The following is a 25,455-nucleotide window of genomic DNA, read 5'->3' as shown; positions in this document are numbered from 1 at the left end:
TGTAGGGCTACAAACCATTGCCCAATAGACGAATCTTTAGTGGGTTGAGAAGAGGTGGAAGGTTTCTTACTTCCAACAGATTTGATCCTCGGCATTGTGGAGCTAGATAGGGTTTGGTGATTTTTGGAGGAGAAGGAGATGAGGAAAGGAAGAGGAAAAGAGCAAGGGAGAGTAGAAACCCTAGGTTAGTTGGCTGATAACTCAAATGACTTGTATTTTTATAAACGAAGCTAGGGTTTTTCCCTCAGTCAGTCGGCTAACTGCAAGGTCGGTTGGCTAACTGCTCTCTGTTTAAGAAACAACAGCTCAATCAGTCGACTGGGTCTTGAGTCAGGCAGTTGACTGCAATCCTTCTTCTTATTCGCCTGTTCAGTCAGTCAACTGGACCTGCAACTCAGTCGGCTGATTGTTCAATCTTTCTTAAATTTTGACTTTTTACTCAATTTCTATGTTGTGTAATAGGTCAAGCTCTCTTTTAATGTTTATAAATCTATCTTCTGAGAGAGGTTTAGTGAAGATGTTGGCCCATTGATCATTTGTATTAATAAATTCGAGACTTATGTCTTCGTTTTTAACATGATCTCTTAGAAAATGATGTCTTATGTCAATATGCTTGGTTCTTGAGTGTGAAATGGGATTTTTAGATATGTTTATCGCACTTGTGTTGTCACACTTAATTGGTATTGTTTGATAATCTAGGTTGAAGTCTTTTAATTGTTGTTTCATGTATAGTATTGTGCACAACAACTCCCGGCCGCTACATATTCAGCCTCGGCGGTTGATAAGGCCACAGAGTTTTGTTTCTTTGAGAACCAAGATACTAAGGATCATCCTAAGAAGTGACATGTTCCACTTGTACTCTTTCTATCAATTTTACATCCTGCATGATCTGCATCTAAATAGCTTATCATTTCAAAATCAGTGTCTTTTGGATACCACAAGCCTAGATCAAGGATTCCTATCAAGTATCTTAGAATTCTTTTGACTACAACTTGATGAGATTCCTTATGTACTGATTGAAATCTAGTGCACATGCATACACTAAACATGATATCGGGTCTACTAGTAGTTAAATATAGTAAACTACCTATCATTCCTCGATAATGTTTTGTGTTTACTGGTTTTCCCTTTTCATCTCTATCAAGGCTTGTTAAGGTACTCATAGGGGTTCCTATGGGTTTACTTTGTTCCATATCAAAATTTTTAAGCATATCTTTAATATATTTAGTTTGATTTATGAATGTTCCATTTTTGGCTTGTTTGATTTGTAACCCTAAGAAATAGTTTAACTCCACCATCATACTCATTTCAAACTCTTTTTGCATACATGTGGCAAAATCTTTACATAGTTCTTCATTTGTAGCACCGAATATGATATCATCCACATATATTTGAACTATTAGCATTTCTTTGTTTTTAGTTTTAATGAATAGAGAGCAGTCGACCATTCCTCTTGAAAAGTCATTTTTGAGTAAGAATTTACTTAGTCTCTTATACCAAGCTCTAGGAGCTTGTTTTAATCCATATAAGGCTTTAGTTAATCTAAATACGTGATCGGGATGTTTTAGATCTTCAAAACCTAGTGGTTATTTGACATAAACCTCTTCATTTATATACCCATTTAAGAGCACACTTTTTACATCCATTTGATATAGCTTGAATCCTTATGGGCTGCATAGGCTAGGAGCATTCTGATTGCTTCAATTCTTGCTACGGGGGCAAAGGTTTCATCGTAGTCAATGTCTTCTTCTTGATTGTATCCTTGAGCTACTAACGTAGCCTTGTTTCTAACAACTACCCCATTTTCATCCTTCGTATTTCTAAGGACCCATTTAGTTCCTATGATTGAATGTTCTTTGGGTTTAGGTACTAGTTGTCATACTTGACTTCTTTCAAACTGATTTAGTTCTTCATGCATAGCCATAATCCAAGAATCGTCATTTAAGGCTTCTTCAATGTTCTTGGGTTCATCTTGAGATAAAAATGCATAATGGTTGTATATATTTTTCAATGATGCTCTAGTGGTTACTCCTTTTGATGGTTCTCCAAGAATTTGATCTTTTGGATGACTTTTAACATATTTCCACTCTTTTGGTAGTTCTTTGTTTTTCGTGGAGTTTTTATTCGAAGTTTCATCATTGTTTTCCTCTTTCATTTCAAGATTTTCTTCTTTTTGTGAGATATCTTCTTTTTCATCATTCTTAATTTCTTTTGTAGAGTGATTTGATTCATCAAAAGTTATATGCATGGATTCAATGATAGTAAGTATTCTTTTATTATAAACCCTATAGGCTTTACTATTTGTAGAATATCCTAAGAAAAATCCTTCATATGATTTTGCATCAAATTTACCTAAATCATCTTTATTATTGGGAACAAAGCATTTACATCCAAATACATGGAAGTAAGCTATGTTGGGTCTTCTACCTTTCCATAGTTCATAAGGTGTTTTATCTAGACTTGATCTAATAGATACCCTATTTATAACATAAAAAGTTGTATTTACGGCTTCAGCCCAAAAGTACTTAGGTAAATTATTTTCATTTAACATGGTTCTTGCCATTTCTTGAAGGATTCTATTTTTTCTCTTAACAACTCCATTTTGTTGTGGAGTCCTAAGTGCTGAGAAGTTATGGTTTATACCATAATCATCAAAAAATTTATCAACATCTTTGTTTTTGATCGCTCCTAAAGTTAGTTACGTTATAACCTTTTTCATTTTGTATTTTCTTGCATAGAGTTATTAACATATTACAAGTTTCATCTTTATCTGCTAAGAACAATACCCAAGTATATCTTGAATAATCATCTACAATCACAAAGGCATATTGTTTGCCTCCTAAGCTTTGGGTTCTAGAAGGACCAAATAAGTCTAGGTGCAAGAGTTCTAGGGGTCTACTTGTAACGACCCAAAAATAATGGTATTTAAATAATAAAGAGAAAGTGAAATGGAATCAGTAACAGAAGGAGGCAGTTGACTTTGTCGATGACATTGCATTTTGGAGAATATAATTTCAAAGAATTTCCAGGCTTCGTCGACGAATACAAGGGTTCATCGACGAAGGTTCTTCAGGACCTTGTCAACGAGGTCCCGTCTCGTCAACGAGAAAATACCGAGTGAAGAATTTGGGCTACTCTGAATTTCGTCGACGAAGGTAAGGTTCGTCGACAAAATTACTTAAGGACTCGTTGACAAGATGGCATGGCTCATCGACGAATCCCGCAGTATAAATAGCCCTAAACTGATTTTAATCACAGAAATTTGGTCGCAAACCCTGTCCTCTCTCTCTCCTACGGCCCTTCCCCCTTCTCTCTTCAATTTCGACCCCATCAATCGCTGGATTGACAATCTGAGGCCACCATGACGCTCTTGGCAGAGTTCTCTCCAAGTCTACCGAAGTGGATCATCGGTGGAATGAAGTTGGGATTCACCCCAAATCCAGGGTAAGGTCTTTTATTTAGAATTTGGATTTCTAGCAGTTGTGAGAAATGCTATAGACGTAGAAATAATGATGTTTTGTTCTGAGATATATGATTTTCAGGGTGTTGAGTGGAGAACCCTGCGGGTGGTTGACCCATTATAGTAGAGAGTTTTTAGCAGGAAACAGGTAAGGGAAATATGCTATGCTAGGTTATTTGAGAATGTTTTCAGTATAAAATTATAAATGTTCCACCAGAGTATTGTTTACAGCAGGAATTTATACAATTTATCAAATATGATTAATATGTTTTAAAATTACTATGTGGCTTAAGAATATAGACATAGTATAGAAACATGTTTTACAGTATTTTTCAGAGATGTTTTTTACAGAATATACAGAGAATGTATTTTACAGCAGTTATAGAAATACCATGATTATATAGTTTTACAGTATCGTAACATATAGATTATAGTTAATTATAGAAACACAGTTGATATAGATACTATTTTCCACAACGTCATGGTTTATACAGTTATTACAGAATCATGATAAAACAGATAGTTGTATATAGAGATGTATTATATAGTATCAGACCCTGTTGGACCATACAATTACAAAGCACTATACCGTAGCTACATACAGTTTACAGAGTGCAACCACCTATTTAGATAATACATGGTAGTAGGTCGATCGTATAGTGCCCTAGACGTGGACAGGCTCCCCATCAAATATGGGTTGAGGAGGGCAGATCAGATCGAGGGAGTATAGTGGTTTACCCTGGTCGGCCAGCCAGAGTAGATCCCGCCTACGGGCCGTACAACCCTGTCATGAGGGGTTAAATCATGACACACAGTTATCCACAGGGAAGATTTCAGTTATTCTTATGCATATACAGACTTACAGAGACAAAGAATATACTTATGTACATTAGAAGTATTTTAAATAGTAACCTAAAATACTAATATGTTAAGTAACATGGAAATGGTGGTGGTTTCTATTACTTGTACTGTATTCACAGATCCAGTTACACATGATTTTATAAAAACATATTTTCATAATATAGTAACTCATCTGCCACACACTAGTAATAGCATATTTCGTCTTACTGAGCGTTAGCTCATCCCACTTAATTTATATTTTTCAGGTGATCCAGGTAGACGAGTAGATCAGGCTCGCAGGTAGAGGGGTTCCAGTGACAACCTGTCAGTAGATAGTGTGTATGTTTTGGAGTATTTTTGTATAGCCCTAACTCAGTTGTGGGTATTTTGGGGAACAGTCGTACATGTATATTTTGGGAACATTTTAGCACTCTGATATTATATATAATTATATGTGGTTATGTATATTTGATTTTCGCTTCTCGTTGCTTAGGTTGATGATTGGGTTTAATCCAGTATGGTATCAGAGTATGTTAAATGTTATAGTATAAAAAAAAATTCATTTAAATAGCAGGTCATTACACTACTAGTTAATATGTACTTCTTCTTTTTGAAACTTGTCTTGACTTGTTTTTCTTTTTGGCATGTATCACAAATCTTATCTTTTATAAATTTTGTATTTGGTAATCCTTTTACTAAATTTTTCTTGGATATTTTAGATAATAAGTCCATGCTTTCATGTCCTAGTTTCCTATGCCAAAGCCACCTAGTTTCATTCATGGCAGCCAAACATGTCACATTTTGATTAACTAGGTTATCAATATTTATACAATATATGTTATTTACCCTATGAGCTATGAATTAGGTTTCATCGTTCTTAGGATTTTGAATAATGCATTTTTCTATCTTAAAAATTATTTCAAAACCTTTGTCACTTAATTGACTAATACTTAAAAGATTATATTTTAAACCATCTACCAACAACACATCATCAATTGTAAGAGAGGGTTCTTTACCTATTTTACCAATGCCAACAATTTTACCTTTGGCATTGTCACCAAAGGTCACGTATCCCCCATCTTTTTGTTCTAGTGTGGTGAACTGTGTCCTATCTTTGGTCATGTGTCTTGAACACCCGCTGTCCAAGTACCACTTTTCCCTTGATGGCGTTGTCCTAAAGCACACCTACAATGAAGGATTCATGGTGTTAGTTTTTGGAACCCAAATTTTCTTAACTTTCCTTGAATTATTTCTAGTTCCATTGTTTACTTTCCATTCACCTTGAACTTTAACATATTTACTTTTGAGTGGGCAGTTAAACATCACATGTCCTTTATTCTTGCACATGTAGCAAGTAGTATGTTCATGTATATTGGTTGAGGAAGTGCTAGCATAGTACTTTGCTTCTTTAACAAAATATCCCATGAATAACTTCTTACTTCTTTTATTTGTTTTTCCATTATATCTGATTCCTTCTCTATTTCCATGCATTCTTTGTTGTCCAATAATTTTCTCAAAGTTTTCTTTTCCTTTTGTGAAGTCGTAGATAATCTTCTCTTTGTACTCAAGTGTATTCCTAAGGTCAATTATTTCTAAATCCTTCTTATTTTGATCATCTACTTGTATTTTGACTATTTCTTGAATCATATCTTTTATTTTCTCTTCTAACTTTTCAATATGAGATTCTTTCTCCTTTTCAATGGATTGAGAAAATTCAAGTTGTTTCATTAGTTTTTCATTTTGTTCTTTCAAGGTTATGTTTCTTTTGGAGACTTTGATAAACCTTCTATGTAAGGCAAATAATTCAGCTTGTAGTTTTTTATAGGAGGGCATGCTATCGCAAGATTCATCACAAGATTCGTTACTAGATTCCGTTGATGATAAGTAGTAAGAATTTACCTCTTCACCATTTTTCATGAAGCACATATTCGCTATCTCTTGTCCGCTTGACTCACTCTCCGTTTCGATTGAGTTTGAATCATCCCATGTAGCTTTCATCGCTTCCTTCTTCTTCTTTTTATCCTTCTTGAGTAAAGGGCAGTCCGACTTGATGTGTCCTGGTTTCTTGCAATGATAACATGTAGGAGGGTCATTTTTACTTTTGTTTTCTTTCCTACTTGTTTCCCCTTTTTCAGATTTCTTTTTACTAAACTTTCTAGGGAACCTTTTATTTCTCCTATAGAACTTCCCAAGTCTTTTAGTGATGAATGCTAATTCATCTTGGTCTAGGTCACTTGATTCACTTTCATCTTCACTTGAGCTTTTACTAGTTGCTTTTAAGGCAATGGATTTTTTATGCTTAGGTTCAAGGTTTCTTTATTTTAATGCCATTTCATAAGTGAGTAGTGAACCTATAAGTTCATCTAGTGAGGTGGTCTTAAGGTTCATACCTTCTATTATTACAGTGATCTTTGGTTCCCATATGGAGGGAAGGCCTCTTAGTATTTTCCGAATCATTTCATAGGTGGTGTAGGCCTTTCCTAAGGCACTTAGAGAATTTATTATGTCAGTAAATCTAGTATACATACTAGTGATTGTTTCATTTGAATTCATTTTGAAAGCTTCATACTTACTGATTAGCATGTCAATCCTATTGTCTCTAACATCTACCGTTCCTTTATACGTTACTTCTAACTTGTCCCAAATTTCTTTAGCTATTTTGCAGACCATGACTCTATTGAATTCATTAGCATCTAGAGCACAATACAAGGTATTTATGACACTTGAATTTATTTGAAGCATTTTGTAGTTTATATCGGTCATATCCTTTTTCTCTTTAGGAATTTGTTTTCCATCCACTATTTTGGTAGGAATTAGATCTCCATCCATGACAACTTCCCAAGTTTTCCTATCCATATGTTGAAGATAGATTTGCATTCGTTTTTTCCAAAAAGTATAGTTATGTCCACAAAAGATTGGTGGTTGGGTTGAGGATTGGCTCTCTCCGAATGGAGCTACTCCTATGTGTGTCATTCGATTTTTTATAGATTCTTGTTAAGATTTACTATAATTAGGCTCTGATACCAATTGAAATTAGAATAATGTTCCCAAGAAGGGGGGGTGAATTGGATTAATTAAAAAAATTTAATTTCTTTTTCAACTTCTTACTTGTTTTAATGCAACAAGAAGAATGTAAGTAAATCAATCAACTTATGATCACAACAAAATCACATCACAAAGTATTGAAAATTTAAAAACACATTCCAATCAACCAAAAAATGTTCCCAAGAGGGGGGGTGAATTGGATTAATTAAAAAATTTTAATTTCTTTTTCAACTTATTACTTGTTTTAACGCAACAAGGAGAATGTAAGTAAATCAATCAACTTATGATCACAACAAAATCACATCACAAAGTACTGAAAATTTAAAAACACATTCCAATCAACCAAAAAATGAAAATCAATCAATCATTCAAGAATTTTATGCTTTTTGGTAGCAGCCCTGTATTTATTTGCAAACCTTGCTTTGGATAGAATTTTATTGCATTTCTCTTGATTAAGATTTCCGTAAATTAACTAACGTACTCCCTTGTGGGTTTCCGCAAATGGTTAATTGAAACATATTTTCTATAATCAAAAGTCTTCTTTGAATTTTGCAGGCACTCAGCATACACAATAATATATAGTGCAGCACTTAGGAGGGTGAATTGAATTTGATAAAAATTAAAGTGTTTGATATAAAATTCAAAGCAAATTAAACCAAACAAGTAAATACACAAATATTGAAGCAATTAAAGTAAGGGAGAGTTGGAATAGAGAAATGAAAACTCTTTTTAAAGTGGTTTGACATTGTCCACTCTCTCAAGGCAAACCACCTTGAGGTTCCACTATTTCCCTATTTTTTTGGAGATCAAGGAAATCAATTACAATCCCTTGTTTTCTACGAAAATAGGGCAACCAATTTCACCCTTTGCATTAATTGAGGCAAGGAAACCGAATACAAGAAAAATTAGAAAACAAATTTCCTTATAAGAAATGATTTACAAATTAAAGCTCAAAACTATTTCTTAAAAAATATTCAAAAGATAGGACCAGAGTTTTGATGTTTCTCTCCAAAATAAGCAATTTAAAGCACAAGAGAGATTAAGAGACAGTAAGGATTTTAGGCACTTGGAAATTTAGTATGAATATCTTCAATAACATTCCTTAGGCTTTCGAGGGCATCTAGAAAGAGTTTAGAGAAAAACTAGTTGTTTTCTGTCGTTATACAAATTTTCTAGTCAGGCTAGTTGACAACTTATTGAGATCGGTTGACCGCTTACTAGCTGGTAGAGAGACATGTCATTGAAAACAAAACTAAGCAAATTGATCGACTACCTTCAAGGGCCAATCAACCGTCTCTAGCTTCTGCCTAGACCAGTCGACCGCCCTAGGTTGCAAAGCCTAGTTTGATTTTCATTTGTTGCCATTTTTATAACTTACCTCATTAGTGTCATGTCTTTAACATTTTTAGAGTTTTACAAGATAAAACACATTACGATTGATAAAATAAAAGTACAAATAAATAGGATTTGAACTCTTCAAATCTTCTATCAATTCATCAACTTCAATGGCTTAATTATATTGAAAACAACTTAAGCAAAAAGTCATTTGTACACAATAGTTTGTTACCATCAAAAGCAGGTTAATGAAACATTGGGACTAACAATTTTCCCTTTTTGGTGATGACAAGCTATTCACAATAGGAACAAATATAAATCATTTAAATTATACACAAATTTCTATTTTCCCTCACCAAAACATAAAGGGCGAGACTAAAGATTTTATACAATTAAGCACAAAGTTTCAATTTTACAACATGTCTATCATAAAATTTAAAAAAAAAAAACACCAATACGCTCCACATAAAAATTTTAGCATGATCAAAATTATAACAATTGATGATACCAAAGTAATGCATGGTCATATAAAAAAAATTAATGCCAATTGTTGCTGATCATAAGTTAATTAAAAGAAAATTGGCACCAATTAACTTAAAAAAAATCTTCATGCTTGAAAATTTCTTCCCCTTTGCCAATATCAAAAAGAAAATGGGGCTATGAATTTTGCAAAATAAAATTCTTAATTTTAAAATTCAATCAAACATAAATTTCATGTTTAAAATCCAATGTAGAATCAATGTCAAAGTGTTCAATGTTCATAAATCAATTAGTATTTTTCAATACTCCATGAGGATAATGATTTTAAAAAATGTTCAATTTTCATAATGGTCACAATCTTTCAAAATTATTCAAGGTTCAATATGAATAACTCAACCAACATTCTCAAGACATTCAACCATTATGATCAATATTCACAACATCAAAATATTCAATATTCAACAACGTCATGATATCCATTTAGAGTGCTTTGCCTTCATAAATATCAAAAGGAATCTTGGGAGGAAGAAGGTCACACAAATGAAATCCACCCAAATAAATTTTCAATTTCTTCAAGGCACATCAAGATATTCAATATGATTAGTTTTTATAAACGAATGTAATCCGACTTAATTTCAACAATATGATGCTCAATTTCCAATAAGCTCAATATACACAATAAAACATTCAATATGTTTAATTCATCATTATATATATCCAATATGCTCAATTAAAATATGATATTCATTTAAGCATAAATAAGGTATACATATTCCAAAATGATCATCATTCAAATATTTTTAATATCGCCAACAAAATATTCAATATTTTTAATCATGACAAGATATTCATTGTGAGCACAATATTCACAGCACAATATTCAATTAAGCATGTTCCTCCTAAAACAATGCATAAATACTCAAGATTTAAGCATGAATTTCACAAAGAGAATTTTAGTATAAGAGAATTTCAAAATTTTATCATCATGCTCATCATTCAACAAAATTTTCATTTACCATCAAAACATCACAAAAAATTAAAATTCACAATTTTTTTTTATCATATTTCAAGAATATTGTATAAAAAAATATATCAAATAATTAAAAGAACGCGCAAGTTTAAAAACAATTTCAATCCCTTATTTAAGATGAAGCCTTGAGCCAAAAAAATAAAGAGTTTCAAAATGCAACAATTTTAAAAGCCCAAATGGTATCATTCTTCAAAGAAAACCATATTCAACTAAATTGCAAATTTTAAGGTGTTAAGCAAATCATTTTGAAAATTTTCATTCAACGAGAAGGAGCTTACTTTATCTATCCTAATAGAAAAGATTTTTCATCTCTTTTTTGAAGTATGAATTGCAACCGCTATCCTCCCAAATGATATTGAAAGACTTTTTCTTAAACCTCCGTTTTCCTTCTTGAGATATAGGCATTTAAGTTGAAGCTATCCCGCCACACTCATAATAAGTAACTTTCTTTTATTTTCTTGTTTCTTCATTCTTTTCATCTTTCTTCATTTTGAGGAATATTTTGAATTCTTTTGGCTATGAGTAGAATTTCTTCATCACTATCTTCATGTTCCTCCTTTTCTTTTGTTAAGGTGAGTGTTCATATTTTATTCTTGTCTCTTTTGTCCATCATCCTCTTCTTGTACATGAACTTGTCCTCTTCTTTTCCATTTCATACACAAGAAAGGGACCCAAGCAACTCCTCAAGTGGAAGTTTTTGTAGGTCCTTTAACTCCACAACCATGGTCTTCTTAGCCTCTCACTTTTTTGGCAAGCACCTAAGTATCCTTTGCACAAGTTCAAAATTAGTATAATTCTTGCTGGGAGATTTCAAGGCATTAATGACATTAGTAAATCTTGTAAATATATAATTAATTTTATCATTTTGATGCATTTCAAACATTTCATATTTTGAGACAAGCATATTTATCCAAGATAGTTTTGCCTTAAAGGTTCCTTCATGGATCACATGAAGTGTGTACCAAATTGATTAGTAAAGGTACATCCAATGATGCGATTAAATTCTCCACAATCTAGTTCACAATGAAAGATGTTCATAGCTTTAGAATTTATTTAAAGCATTCTTTTTTTGTTATTATTAGACAAATTTCTAAGTTTTGGTTTGGTCTCACCATTCTCCAGAATTGTTAGGAGAGTGTATCCACCTTGGATAACATCACAAATTTCAAAGTTAATGGAGTTTATAAAAATGGTCATCATATTTTTTTCAATAAACAAAATCTTCTCCATTAAATAATAGAGGTCAAATGGTGGAAAATCCCCCAATGCTAACATTGACGGTTGTCACCAATCACTTTAAGACAGTTAAATAAAAATTTAAAAGAAGATCCCTTGCTCTAATACCAATTGATGGCCCAAAGGCAACCAAGAGGGGGTGAATTAGATTACTTAAAAATTTAATTTTAATTGCACAAGATTAATACACACAAACAATCAATTAAAATACACAAAAATTAAAGAGATAGGGAGAAGAAATGGCAAACTCTTTTATAGTTTTTCAGATTCCTTAAGCCTACATCCACTCTCTCAAGGTCCAACTCGCCTTGAGGTTCCACTAGATACAAAAGCTTTACAATCCCTTGCTTTCTCCAGAGACAAGGACTCCAATACAATAAGACTGAATACGTGTAAGTAGAATTCCTCAAAAGGAAGGATTCACAAGTGTGAGCATACAAGAATTACTCTCAAGAAGATGAGAGAACTATGACACAAGAGAGTATCTTAAAGAAAAAAAGAGTTTTTCAGAGAGAATAGCACTTTCGCCTTTCAAAATATGAGAGAGATATGTCTTGTTACTGAGTATTTTCCTTAATGGAGCATATATATATATACCAAGACAAAAAAAAAAAACTAGCCATTTTATGGTAGTTAAGCAGGTTTTTCTGGTCTAGTTGGTTGATTGCTTTCTAAGACTAATTGATATTTACTAGTCATTAGAAAAAAAATTATACCATTGATAGAAAAACTGGGTAGACTAGTCGACTGCCTTTAGGAGCTAGTTGATTGCCTCTAGCTTTTGTCTAGACCAGTTCCCCCTATGAGTTAGTCGACCGATCCTAGCTGCAAAGTCTGGTTCGGTCTTCCTTTGTTTGCCATTTTCATAGTCTTAACTCATCAGTGGCATGTCTTTAATATTCGGCATGTCTTTAATATTCTTCAAGTTGTACAAGATAAAACACATAACAATTGAGAGAGTAAAAGTACCAAAGAAATAGGATTTTGACTCTTCAAATCTTCTTTCAATTCTTTAACTTCAATGACTTAATCCTGTTGAAAATAACTTTAAGCACAAAGTTGTTAGTACACAATAATTAGTTATCATCAAAACCAAGTTAATAAAACCTTTGGTCTAACATCCCTTATATATAGGAGGCTAACAAAGTTAAAATAGTATAATTGGTCATAAAAAATATATATAAACTTTATATTCAAGGGTTCTCATAATAAGAATTTACTTAAACTATCTAGCCTATTCTCCTTAGATACAACTATATTGAAGATAGCTCTTCCAAATATGCTTTCTTTTTTTCTTTTTTTTCTTTTTTTGCTCAGATAGTTCCCCCCTTGGCATCCAAAAAATCACCATAGTGATCACCAATACATGTGAAACAAAAAGATAATCTTTTAAATCTAAATGTGAGAAGAAGAAAGATTACTCCTTGGTTTGTTAAGGTGTATAATCCTTGAAATAAGGCTTCTGATCATCCTTCTTGATCTCCAAAAACCAATTCAGCTTTAGGGTTAAAGCTTGATCTTCTAATTGGACTCCTTGTGAGATTTAGTTTTCATTAGCTTCAATATGCCTGTCAAGTTGAGCCTGCAAGTCGAAAAACTCCTTTTTCAACATCTTCAAAAAATAATCACTAAAGTTGGAAATAAACACTTCATATAAAGAGACTCGCGTTTCTTTGTGTTTAATCGTCAAATAAAGTGGCACCTTCTAATGTATCCTACTACTCACAAAGTAGGCTTCAAATAACTAGCAAAACTTGTCCAAGCTACAGAAGAGTCATAGTGAAAGCTCAACTCATGACATTATTTGAGATGCTTTTAAGCATCAAGATTATTCTGGAATTTTGTTTGTGATCCATTGGATCTTAATGTCATTATAACTCACCATCTATGATTGCTTGAAATTCTTCAGAATCAACTCATCTGAGATTTTTAAGTGACGGGGAACAATTGTCATTGGCAATCAATATTACATACCTAAATAAATTTCCCATTACTTGTCTTATTCTCCTCTTAAGCTTTTTTTCCCCAAAATTTAATTCTGCCCTCATCTTATATGACTTTGTACAACTTACAACTTCTTCTATAATCACTTTTGGATATGATGAGCATTTGATTAAATTTTAGAATGATGGGATCAACATCTAAACCTCAATGAAATCAATCATCATTGATTATTGTCATAGCCACTTTGTCTATCACCCAAAGGAGTTTAGCTACAATAAGATAATGTAGACATGCGGGAAATTAGTTTATGGAAAATGATATAGAAAATAAGAAAAGGAGAAATATTAAAAAGGGTAACCATAGGCTTTGTCGACGAATCCCCTGTTTTCGTCGACGAAGGTCCTTTAGTGGTTCATCAACAAAGTTCAAGCATCGTCAACGAAGAGATCCCAAACGAAAGAAATTTCAGAATTTGGATTCGTCGACGAAGTTCTTCTTTCGCCGACGAATGTTCTTCAATAACTTGTCGACGAAGACGTCATCTCGTCGACAAAGGTGGCTGAGTATAAATTGAATTTTTCGTTTCTTATTCATTAAGCAACCTCAATTCTTCGTTTTCTCTCTCTAAAAATGGCGCTCCTTGCCTTCTCTCTTCAAATTTGGCCCGGATTCAATCCGAATCAACAAACGGAAACTGTTACGATGTTCTAGGGGAGATTCTCTATACATCTAGCGGCGCAGATTTCTAAACTAAACTTTTCAAGGAAACACTCCAAAGTTGAGGTAAGGGTTAGGATTTCTAGATTTTGGGTTTTTAAATGTTTATTTGAGGTTTATAAGTTGACAAAATGTTGAAATAGTAGGTTATTTAGGGTTTATTTAATTAAACTAGGGTTTTTGATCCAGGGTTGGGGTGAGCACCCCAGGCATCATTTTGGGGTTCCTATTGGTGTAAGGGAAATATATTAAATCAAGAATTTTTGTGAAATTAACTAGTAAAAATGGAAATAATATGTATATATGTATATGAGTTTTATATGAGTTCTAAAACACCAAGCATTTAAATGGTAAATTTGTAAGCCTAGGGCTGTGTTACTAGTTATATTTGTGAAAAAGGAAAGATAAAATGGCAGATTTTCTGGATAATTATGTAAGAAACTAAATGTATATTTTTAGTGTATTAACGATGATTATGGTTGGCTTATTTTCAGTAAACGTATGATTATATGTTGTTAAATTGTGTAGCATGAGTAAAAGGAAATTTTTGGACTGAAGTATGATATATGTATAAGATGCAGAAAATACTGGAAATGTATTGATAATCAAAATAGGATATGGTTTATGATGCATGTGCTTGGGATTGTTAAATGGCAATGTATGGTTTGAGAACTCTGGTAAACTAAAAACTCGTAAACTGGAAAATGGGCACAGTACTGTTGCGGATAGATTTGGCGGAGCTACTGCACCACACACGTCTTAGATAGAGTGTGAAGATGGGATGGTCGATTGTGCTGGGAAGGGTAGTGTCCCCTTGGAGTCTAGACCAGTGTGGGAGCAGTCAATCGGACCTACAGACAGTAGAATGTGGTTGATTTAGCTCTGATAAGCCAACCAGAGTTAAGTCCAGCCTTCGGACCGCACAACCCGTCATGAGGTGCAAGCATGACTACGATCTTCGACCGGTATAGAGAGTTCTAAACGCATAATTGTTATTTTAACCATGGTTAATATGGAAAACGACAAATATGAGAACAACAGATATGGAAACTGGCAAATGGAAATTATATGGACAAGAATGATATGGACACAGATTATAAGAAATATGGAATATGAATATGAATGTAATGAATGATACGGAAATAACAGATATAGAGTAAAAAAAGAAATGTATTATATATGGTATTATTACATGTATTTGAGGTGGGGTATACTCTTCACCTAAGGGCTTGTTGAGAAAGGTGAGTGCTCTGATATGTATCAAATGTAGCTATGGGCTGCATAATGTATTAAGGTAAAGGGAAGCTACTTGTATGGGTGGGTAATCTTCTCTATTCTCGGGAACTTCTGCCGGTAAACTTCTGTATGAATGTGTGAGTACGAGATAAACTAATCACCTGAGGGCTTACTGAGTAAGGTAAGTGCCTTGGTATGCTTCAGATGTGACTATAAGTTGCATTAAGTATCATAGCAGAGGGGTGGTACTTGTATGGGCGGGTAATCACCCCAATCCTTGGGAACTCTCGTTGGTAAAATATTTTGCTTGTATATGATTAGGAGCAGAGAATGATTTTATAATTATGGTTTCATTTGGAAATAAAGAATATAAACGTATGTTGTTCACAATATTCCATCCTTACTGAGATGTGTTTCACCTAATAGTTGAATTTCATCTTTTCAGGACCTCCATGGGATCAAGCTTAGGAAGCTCGGGGCTGTTGTAGCATTTTTTTAGAGAGAGAGGGTATAAACTTTGATTATGTTTTTGGGTTGTAATATATTTATGTTTTCAAAGATGTATATGGATATTTGTGAATACTGGATGTTGGGTTATGTTTTGACATGTATATTAGTGTAGAAACTTTGGTATATTTTATTAAGGATATGTTGTTATTTCCGCTGCGTAATTGATATAGAGCTAGGTATTATGATATCAGATACAGGTGAGATATATAGGAGATATATATTTCGTATAACACTCCGGACCCTAGTTTCGGGTTCGGGGCGTTACATTTTGGTATTGGAGAATTAGGTTTTGGGATTCTGCAGGCTTAAGGATGATTAATACCAGAGTATAGGAATAGGTGATAATGAGGATAGGAAATGGGTAGGCTAGGTATTAGGAGGGTAGGATTTTTTCTTGTAGCCTGGAGGCGCAAATACGTCGCTAATTTCCTGTGATTTTTTTGAGGCAATCGACAGCCTCAAAAAAGCCACGGTAAACCTTAGATGATTTCGATTTTGAGTTGTGAGACTGGTCCTAAATTGAAAAGTTGGGTGTATATTGGAATTTAAATTAATGATTGTGCTGACAAGGTTATGATAATGGAATTCTTATCTCTTTTCTGTTTTATTTTCAGGATGGATCTTAGGGATGAGGATGTAGGAGCTGAAGGAAGGGACGATTCCAAGTCTGAAAAGGACATTGATACCTCTACGATGTTAAGGGGTATAGCCTGAGAGGTCAGGGCAAAAATGAGGAAGGACACTAGAGGGTAGAACTGTCCACTTGCTGATTAGGGTTGTAGCATCAAGGAATTCATGAGATTGAACCCTCCTACTTTTGAGGGAGGACCTGATCCAGTGACAGCAGAAAACTGGGTTCAGTAGATAAAGGAGATACTAGAAGTATTTGGCTGCACATACGAGTAAAAGGTTTGTTATGCTACATTTAAGATGTTAGGCGATGCAAAACGCTGGTGGTGGCTTTCTATGAAACTATTAGAGGAACAAAGGTTAGTGAAGATAGCTCTGACATGGGATCAATTCAAGGAGCTATTCTTTGACAGATATTTCCCCTTGTCCACCAGAGAGGAAAAGATTGAGGAGTTCACTAATCTGACATAGGGGAATATGACTGTGGGGGAATATGCAGCTAAATTTGTTGAATTGTCGTGTTTTGCTCCATTTTTGATTCTGAACGAGGCGAGGAAGGCTAGAAAGTTTGAAAAAAGCTTGAGACGAAGGATTTATGAGCTGGTAGTAGGGTCATTTCTTATTCATTAAGCAACCTCAATTCTTCGTTTTCTCTCTCTAAAAATGGCGCTCCTCGCCTTCTCTTTCAAATTTGGCCCGGATTCAACCCGAATCAACAAATGGAAACCGCTACGATGTTCTAGGGGAGATTCTCTACACCTAAAGGAGCAAATTTCTAAACTAGACTTTTCAAGAAACGCTCCAAAATTTAGGTAAGGTTAGGATTTCTAGCTTTTGCGTTTTTAAATGTTTATTTGAGGTTTATAGGTTGACAAAATGCTGAAATAGTAGGTTATTTTGGGTTTATCTTATTAAATTAGGGTTTTTGATCCAGGGTTCGGGTGAGTGCTACATGCATCATTTTGGGATTCCTGTTGGCGAAGTTCAAGAAAGCAAGTAAGGGGAATATATTAAATCAAGAATTTTTGTGAAATTAACTGGTAAAAATGGAAATAATATGTATATATGTATATGATTTTTATGTGAGTTCTGAAAAAGAAACCGTTTAAATGGTAAATTTCTGAGCCTAGGGTTATGTTACTAGTTATATTTGCGGAAAAGGAAAGATAAAATGGCAGATTTTATGGATAATTGTGTAAGAAACTAAATGTATATTTTTAGTGTATTAACGATAATTATGGTTGGCTTATTTTCAGTAAACATATGATTATATGTTGTTAAATTGTGTGGCATGAGTAAAAGGAAATTTTTGGACTGAACTATGATATATGTATAAGATGCAGGAAATACTGGAATGTATTGATAATCAAAATAGGATATGGTTTATGATGCATGTGCTTGGGATTGTTAAATGGCAATGTATGGTTTGAGAACTCTGGTAAACTAGAAACTGGTAAACTGGAAAATGGGCACAGTACTGTTGTGGATATATTTGGCGGAGCTAGTGCACCCACACGTCTAAGATAGAGTGGAGATGGGACGGTCGATTGTACTGGGAAGGGTAGTGTCCCCTTGGAGTCTAGACCAGTGTGGGAGCAGCCAATCGAACCTACAGACAGTAAAATGTGGTTGATTTAGCTCTAATAGGTCAACCAAAGTTAAGTCCAACCTTCGGGCCGCACAACCCATCATGGGGTGGAAGCATGACTACGATCTTCGATCGGTATAGAGAGTTCTAAACGCATAATTGTTATTTTAACCATGGTTAATATGGAAAATGGCAGATATGAGAACAACGAATATAGAAACTGGAAAATAGCAATGATATGGACAAGAATGATATGAAAACAGATTATAAGAAATATGGAATATGAATATGAATGTAATGAATGATACGAAAATAACAGATATCAAGTAAAGAAAGAAATGTATCATATATAGTATTATTACATGTATTTGGGGCGAGGTATACTCTTCATTCAAGGGCTTGCTGAGAAAGATGAGTGCCCTGATAGGTATTAGATGTAGCTGTGGACTGCATAACGTATTAGGGTAGAGGCAAGCTACTTGTATGGGCGGGTAATCTTCTCTATTCTCGAGAACTTCTGCCGGTAAACTTTTGTATGAATGTGTGAGTATGAGATAAACTAATCACCTGAGGGCTTACTGAGTAAGGTAAGTGCCTTGGTATGCTTCAGATGTGACAGTAGGTTGCATTAAATATCAAAGCAAATGGGTGCTACGTGTATGACCAGGTAATCATCCCAATCCTTGGGAACTCTTGTTGGTAAAATATTTTACTTGTGTATGATTAGGAGTAGAGAATGATTTTATAATTATGGTTTCATTTGGAAATAAAGAATATAAACGTATATTGTTCACAAATCTCATGTTAGCCACACACTGTTTTAATGTATTCCATCCTTACTAAGATGTGTCTCACCCGATAGTTGAATTTCATCTTTTTAGGACCTCCACAGGATTGAGCTTAGAGAGCTCGAGGCTATTGTAGCATTTTTGTAGAGAGAGAGAGTATAAACTTTGATTATGTTTTTGGGTTGTAATATATTTATGTTTCCAGAGATGTATATGGATGTTTGTGAGTACTAGATGTTGGGTTATGTTTTGAGATGTATATAGATGTAGAAATTCTGGTATATTTTATTGAGAATATGTTGTTATTTCCGCTGCATAATTGATATAGAGACAGACATTATGATATCAAACACAGGTGAGATATATCAGAGATACATATTTCGTATAACACTCCAAACCCTAGTTTCAGGTTCAAGGCGTTACATCCATGATCTAGAAATCATTATTTTCTATCTCATTCCAACATAAATGGCTATACCACTCACAATGCAAGGTTTGGCTAGTCCAATCAAGATGAATCATGTTGTGTTGGATGTTTCATGCATGCCTGGCTCAAATGTCTTTTGTGAGGAAGTTTGTCCAAGCTTGTAGTTTTACTAGTACGAACAAAACTTGTTCTAACTTGAGACCTTACAAGTTAAAACCAATTGGGCACCTAATCTTTAGTATATCTTCAAAATAAAGATTCCTTTTGGATGGTAAGGAAGTTCTAAATGAAAGAACTACGCATAAAAAAAGGCCCTTCGTTTTTGTTCAACATTTCCTCAAACAATCCTATTGTTGTCATAACTATTCCAACTACACGAATAACTTAAAAGAGTTGTTAGTCAACAAGTCTTAAAAAGCTACAAAGCTCTAAGGCATGGAAACAAAACGAAGTGTGCTCCAATGATGATTGATAACCAAGTCACATACCTTTGTACTAGGTAGGCACTCATATATGTATTATGGTTTTTTGTTTCCAAATAAGGAACCACCAACATAGAATAGATTGACAACTTTAAATATTATATTATTTTTTAACTATATTTCACTCAACGTTTAAAACTCTTTAAGACACGAACCATAATTCAATCTAACCAGTATTTCTTCAAATTATTCCCCAAATTATTTTGGGTAGTAATTTCAAGCCAAGTTGAGTCCTAACAAGGCTCATTACACAAAATGATAAACAACAAAAGCTTTGTCCAGAAGATAGCTTTCAAGACACAACTACAGGGCTACCAAAAAACAAAAGGTGTAGCTCAAGCTGCTTGCAATGAGTGACCCCGAGCTTTAGCTCTCTCTAGTGCTTTTAGTTTATTAGCTTCCATACGAGCTTTTTGTTCATCTGTGGCCTGAATCAAAATAGAGGGGCTTCCTCCACTTTTTGGCAACCCTTTCCCTGAGTTGCCCTCATAAACTATACTAGCAACAACCGTGCTATTTTTCGGGGCCTGAGATGTTTCCTGCAGAAAATGGTCAAAAGATAAGTTACAATGTTTCATTATGTACATAACTCATTCTGCATATCAATTATTTATAAGTATTCTCTTTCAAAAGTTGACTTTTGAAAGGAAAATTTGTAATGTTTCTCACACAAACAATCTTCAGATATATCCTTCTGGCTTCTTCTAAACTCCATAATGCTACATAACATTTTAGTCCCTCCAAAAGACATAATAAATGATAGGGGCCTTTGCTTAGATCCATTCCCATTCATTGAACATTGGGGAATAAGAGAGCTAACCAAAAAAAAACACACAAATTTACTTTTGGAAAGATATTGCTAACTAGTTACGAATCTTTTTTATTTTTTATTTTTTCACAATATTCATGATATCACTATTACCCTTCATATGCAGAAACTCATAAAAGGGTTTTCACTGAATCAAACCTTTGTTGAACCTTATGGCTGGTTCAACAACCTCTAAAATTTCACCTCCATTCGCTGCACTTGAAGCAGACATTTTACAAAACTTGAAAGATAAATTTGAGGATCACAAATATTTGTGCAAAACAATAGTGAAGTGAACATTGCATGTAAACAGCTAAGGATGTAGCTTAAGATTTAAAACCTTTTCCCAAGATTCTATATCTTGTAGGGTCTTGCTTAAAGATCAATCAATTATTCAATTTACCAAGCACATAAGCGTTAAGTGAGATTTGAGAATCGTTATTCCTTGTATATTCCATGTTGGTTAGAATAACACCAACTTTTGTGTGGTTATTTGCCTTAGCCTAGTGATGCCTCTTTTGTAAGCCCTCATATATCTATGCAAAAACTATTCAATTCATATCCTATTTGATACTCTGAACAAAGATGTTCCCATAGCTCCTCCTCCCCTCCCACAAAAAAAGTAAAATAAAATCAACTAAAAATAAATAAATAATTAAATAAAAATTCCTTCCTTAGACTATAGTGATGCATCTTTTAAACCCATGTTTGGAACACAAGAATGGAATGGATTGAGTGGATTGGAATGAAAAAAATGTATGGCAAATTTGTGAAATTGCAAAGATCAATCTCATTGCTTTCCATTTTATTAGTCTACCAAACAATACCTATAGTATCTATTTCTGACCTATTCTATATTGGTTGAAATGACTAACTTCTATCGTGGCCATTTGCCCCAAAATAGCTCTACATTTTTATATTCCATTCCTGCTCAATTCCACTTAGCATACTAAATGCAACATTAATACAAGGAGAATGATAGTCAACCAGATCCTGTATATGTAGATAATGGATATAATATTTCAAGAGGCAAAATGCTTCATTCACAACCATCAATCATTCAATATTACACAAAGCAACCACTATCAAAGTGGAACCTGCATTCAAAAAAAAATTACTAAGCCAAAGTGAAACCCACGCGGTGCAGACATTGAAATGTTATCAAATTGAACAAATTAATACAAACATCTTCCATGCAGAACTAGAAAAGTATAATATAAATCATGTCACATGAAGAATTAATGGAAAGACCTACTTCTCAAAAGATAACATCCACGTCAGTCATCCTCTGTGGGGCCAGAACACATTGAATATGTCATTTAAACCCATGCATTTCACAATCATTCAAAACATGATATATACCAGCAATCAGAATCACCATGTGAATTGACAGAAACTCCATTTTCAACACTAAATTGGATTTAACTATGCTCTAACTAGCCCCTAAAGTCTAGAACAACCAATTCCTGCATACCAATGCTCAAATTCTACAATGCTTGGTTGGGCATGTTCAGGTTGGAACTGCCGTTTCTCAATCAAACAGCTTGAAGTACTTTTTTTCCTGAACAGAGCACCATATCCATACATTGGTGATGCAACAATACACTCAACAAGAAAATAAATTGGGAAGGGAAACAAAAGAGAAATATCTACAGAAAATATTTATTTCCAATAAGCTACACAAACAGCAAGTAATGCTTGTTTCAACGAGAAATTAATATTCAAATAGCCACTTGCTTTTATTCTTGACCCTGGGCATTACTCTTTAGATACAGTTTCAAAACATAATACTTCATCACATCACATCATCAATAAATTGCTGAAAAATTCTCAAAAATGCTAAGCATTCGTAGGTTCTTTATATATTAAAAGTATGATTTGTATGCCTCCTTTAACTTCAAGAAGGAAATGGAATGGAACAAAAAAAAAGTTCATAAATCTGCATTGTATGAAGCTCATTATTGTATCAAGGCAAAAAAAAATAAAATTGGGAAGTCAAAATCTCTAAATGTTTTAAATTAATTTTTTGCTCATGGGATGAGCAACAAAAGAAAATATTTCCACCACATGCATTGAGTTGCCTTAGCTCAAACCCACAAAATTCATGTCGTATGCCTTCTTATAGTCACAATATTATTTGAATAATTCATTTTATTTAACAGTTAAAATTTGAATTTAGTAATCATCCTAAGCTTTACATACTACAGACAGACTTCTGCAAACTATTTTTAATGCAACTACTGTAGTACATGGTCAGACAAGAAAAACGTTTGATACAAAACTAAAATAAAATGATTATGCATAAAAATTCCATAAATATAGGTGAAACTATAGAACATTGTTCAATTCAAATAATTGCATTATACATATGGCCAAGGGAGTATTCTTCCATATATCTGACAATGAAATAGTTTTATTGGTACTTCATAGGTCCAATTCATATGAATGCCTGAGTTTGGACTCCATGACAAATAGCAGATACATATTAAATTCCTTTTAAAAGTTGAAAGAGTCTTGATTCTAAAATGCATTAAATGCTTAAGTACAGGCCTCAAACAAATCAATTAGTCATATTTTCATCATATACAAGTAATCAATAACATAATTTATGATTGGAGAATTCATTCATGCTTTGCTCAATAATAATAATAATAGTAATTGTTCACCTTCCTTTCACTTTTTTTCTCATTCTCTCTTCTTTATTTTCTTTAATTTGATGAGAGTGGGGGTGAACAAGCTCATGAGAATGTTGAAAAAAAAATCAACAGAACAAGTCCATAGTTATTGGCAAATGAGAAATGTTGAAGCCTAAGACACAAAGCATGATAACAATCAAGAAATTCCAAGAAACCATACTTACTTCAGTATCCTTCTTATAAATCTCCTGAAGCATATAGTCTTCTAAATCAACAGCATCATGATCCTTCGAAGATAGATCTCCCAGAACACAACTTGGCTCCTCAGAGTTCATGGCTTCTGCCGGAGCTGAGAGACCTAAATCAGAAAGTTTACAAATTACTCTGAATGAAGGGGTGAGAATCATGAATAGCTTTGCTAATAAGCCATATATAAACTTCAGCAAAGAAGGTATTTAATTAAGTAGCCACATCAAAAGGGTCTTTTCACATAGCATGAAAAGCTCAATAACTCAGACAAAGTGGAAAAAAGAGAAGAGAAAGACTTATCTCCCCACAAATTGAATTTAATACAAGCAAACCTCTAAAATAATGATAAGCATGATCAGGTATCTAGTAAAATTGTGTAGTATTAGGGTCGGTTTGGTTTAAGGATTCAAGAATATGTTTCCGTATTCTTGTTCTTTAAAACAACATAAGCGGTTGTACCATGTATTTTTTTTTACACTCAAAAATGTGTTTGGTTAGCTCTTTCTGGTATTGTTCCCAGAATTGAAAATAATGGAACTGCATTTGGTTAAGATTGATTCAAGTGGCAATTTGTCAATAAAATAATAATTAGTGCTAATATTATTATTATTATTCTTAAAAAGTGGGTTATACACATACGCCGTAGTTTCATTTTATCCAGAAAACTGAATCTGAAAACAGGGGAAGTACATTAAAATTATTTCCTGAAAACTGGATTTTTGTTTGGGGGGGGGGGGGGGGTGGTTTTTTTTGGATGTGTTTCCAAAAACAGTTTTTTGGAAACACTTAACCAAATGCGAATTTTGTGCATTCTTTGTATCCTACATTCCCGGATGAAGAAAATTGTATCCAAAACCTTAACCAAGCAGCCCTTGAGTTCTGTAAATTCCAAAGCTCTCACACAGGAGAGGGGGTTAGCTGGAGTGATCTGCTTTCAAGTGCACGGTTCAAACACAAGAAAACTCTATTAAGGTGGTTTGCTTAACCAAATGGAAATTTTGTGCATTCTTTGTATCCCACATTCCCGGATAAAGAAAATTTTATCCAAAACCTTAACCAAGCAGCCCTTAAGTTCTGTAAATTCCAAAGCTCTTGCAGAGGACAGGGGGTAACTGGAGTGATCTGCTTTCAAGTGCACCACTCAAATACAGGTAAACTCTATGAAGATGGTTTGCCTAGTTTGCTAGATCACGAAAGCGCATCACTGATGTTATATTTAAGATCACTACAAAGCTTCCATAAATATTGCATGTGTACACATATTGGCCTTGTGCAAGTCTGATGAGCATTACAGAGTTTATTTCTTGATTGGTTGAACTCCTTTTCTATACTTTTGAACAAAATTGCAAACATGCGCAGAATGGGGTTGTGCAATCTGGATCATGGTTCTATTTTTCTTCGTTGGGGAGGGTGAAACCACCTGACGCAAAAGCCTAAGTTCAAGATATTAGTCATGGCATCTCAAGATCAAACACATAAGGTTATTTGACAGCCAGTCTGCCGTAGCCACTTAAGACACTTAGTCAGCACACTTAGTTCAGGCATAAGCATAGAAAACTAGGATTCATGTGTTAACTTCAATAACTCTGATTTGTTTTTTAAGATGCAACATGCGATTACGTGTTTTAATTAACCCTAGAGTGTCCATTGGGTAATTGAGAAATTGACATTCAGATCACAGTTTGACCTAGTGGGTAACTGATTTGTTGATGACCATTTTTGACCTAGTGGGTTTTTTGCAATAATTAGCAGGCTTAAAAGAGGTTTAACCCCCTCTTGGGGGAGGCTTTAACTGTGTTTCAGGGCCCTTTAGGGCCTCAATTGGGGTAAGGTGGGCCTTCATTCAGGTTAAGTGGATCCATTTTGGGCTTGCATGGCCCTTGGAGTGCTCTCAAGTACTCTTGAGGGGCAAAGAAGTAATTTTCTTTGCCACTAGAAACACTCTGGGGATCTTTGATTTTAAGAGGAGCCCAAGATTCCTCTTTCCTATAAATAGTAGGGAGCTAGGAGAAAG

General features: G+C 34.0%; 1 protein-coding gene across 2 annotated transcripts in view; it reads right to left on the bottom strand.

Moving 5' to 3' along the window:
- Positions 1 to 12,668: 12,668 nt before the first annotated feature.
- Positions 12,669 to 25,455, bottom strand: part of LOC131154454 (uncharacterized) — a 31,765-nt gene continuing 18,978 nt past the window's right edge. The window contains exons 4-5 of one of the 2 annotated variants that reach the window (XM_058107245.1): positions 23,417 to 23,550; positions 12,669 to 13,008 (exon numbers count right to left, since the gene is read on the bottom strand). In XM_058107245.1, coding sequence (XP_057963228.1) covers positions 12,970 to 13,008; positions 23,417 to 23,550 — 173 coding nt within the window. In that variant the 3' untranslated portion in view covers positions 12,669 to 12,969. Of the gene's footprint in view, positions 13,009 to 19,828; positions 20,288 to 23,416; positions 23,551 to 25,455 lie in introns of those variants that run through there. The other variant, XM_058107243.1, reaches the window with a different exon arrangement.

Source organism: Malania oleifera, chromosome 4, assembly GCF_029873635.1.
Source record: "Malania oleifera isolate guangnan ecotype guangnan chromosome 4, ASM2987363v1, whole genome shotgun sequence".
NCBI lineage: Eukaryota > Viridiplantae > Streptophyta > Magnoliopsida > Santalales > Ximeniaceae > Malania > Malania oleifera.
Note: the sequence above shows the minus strand (reverse complement) of the source record. Positions and strands in the feature narration are given on the sequence as shown.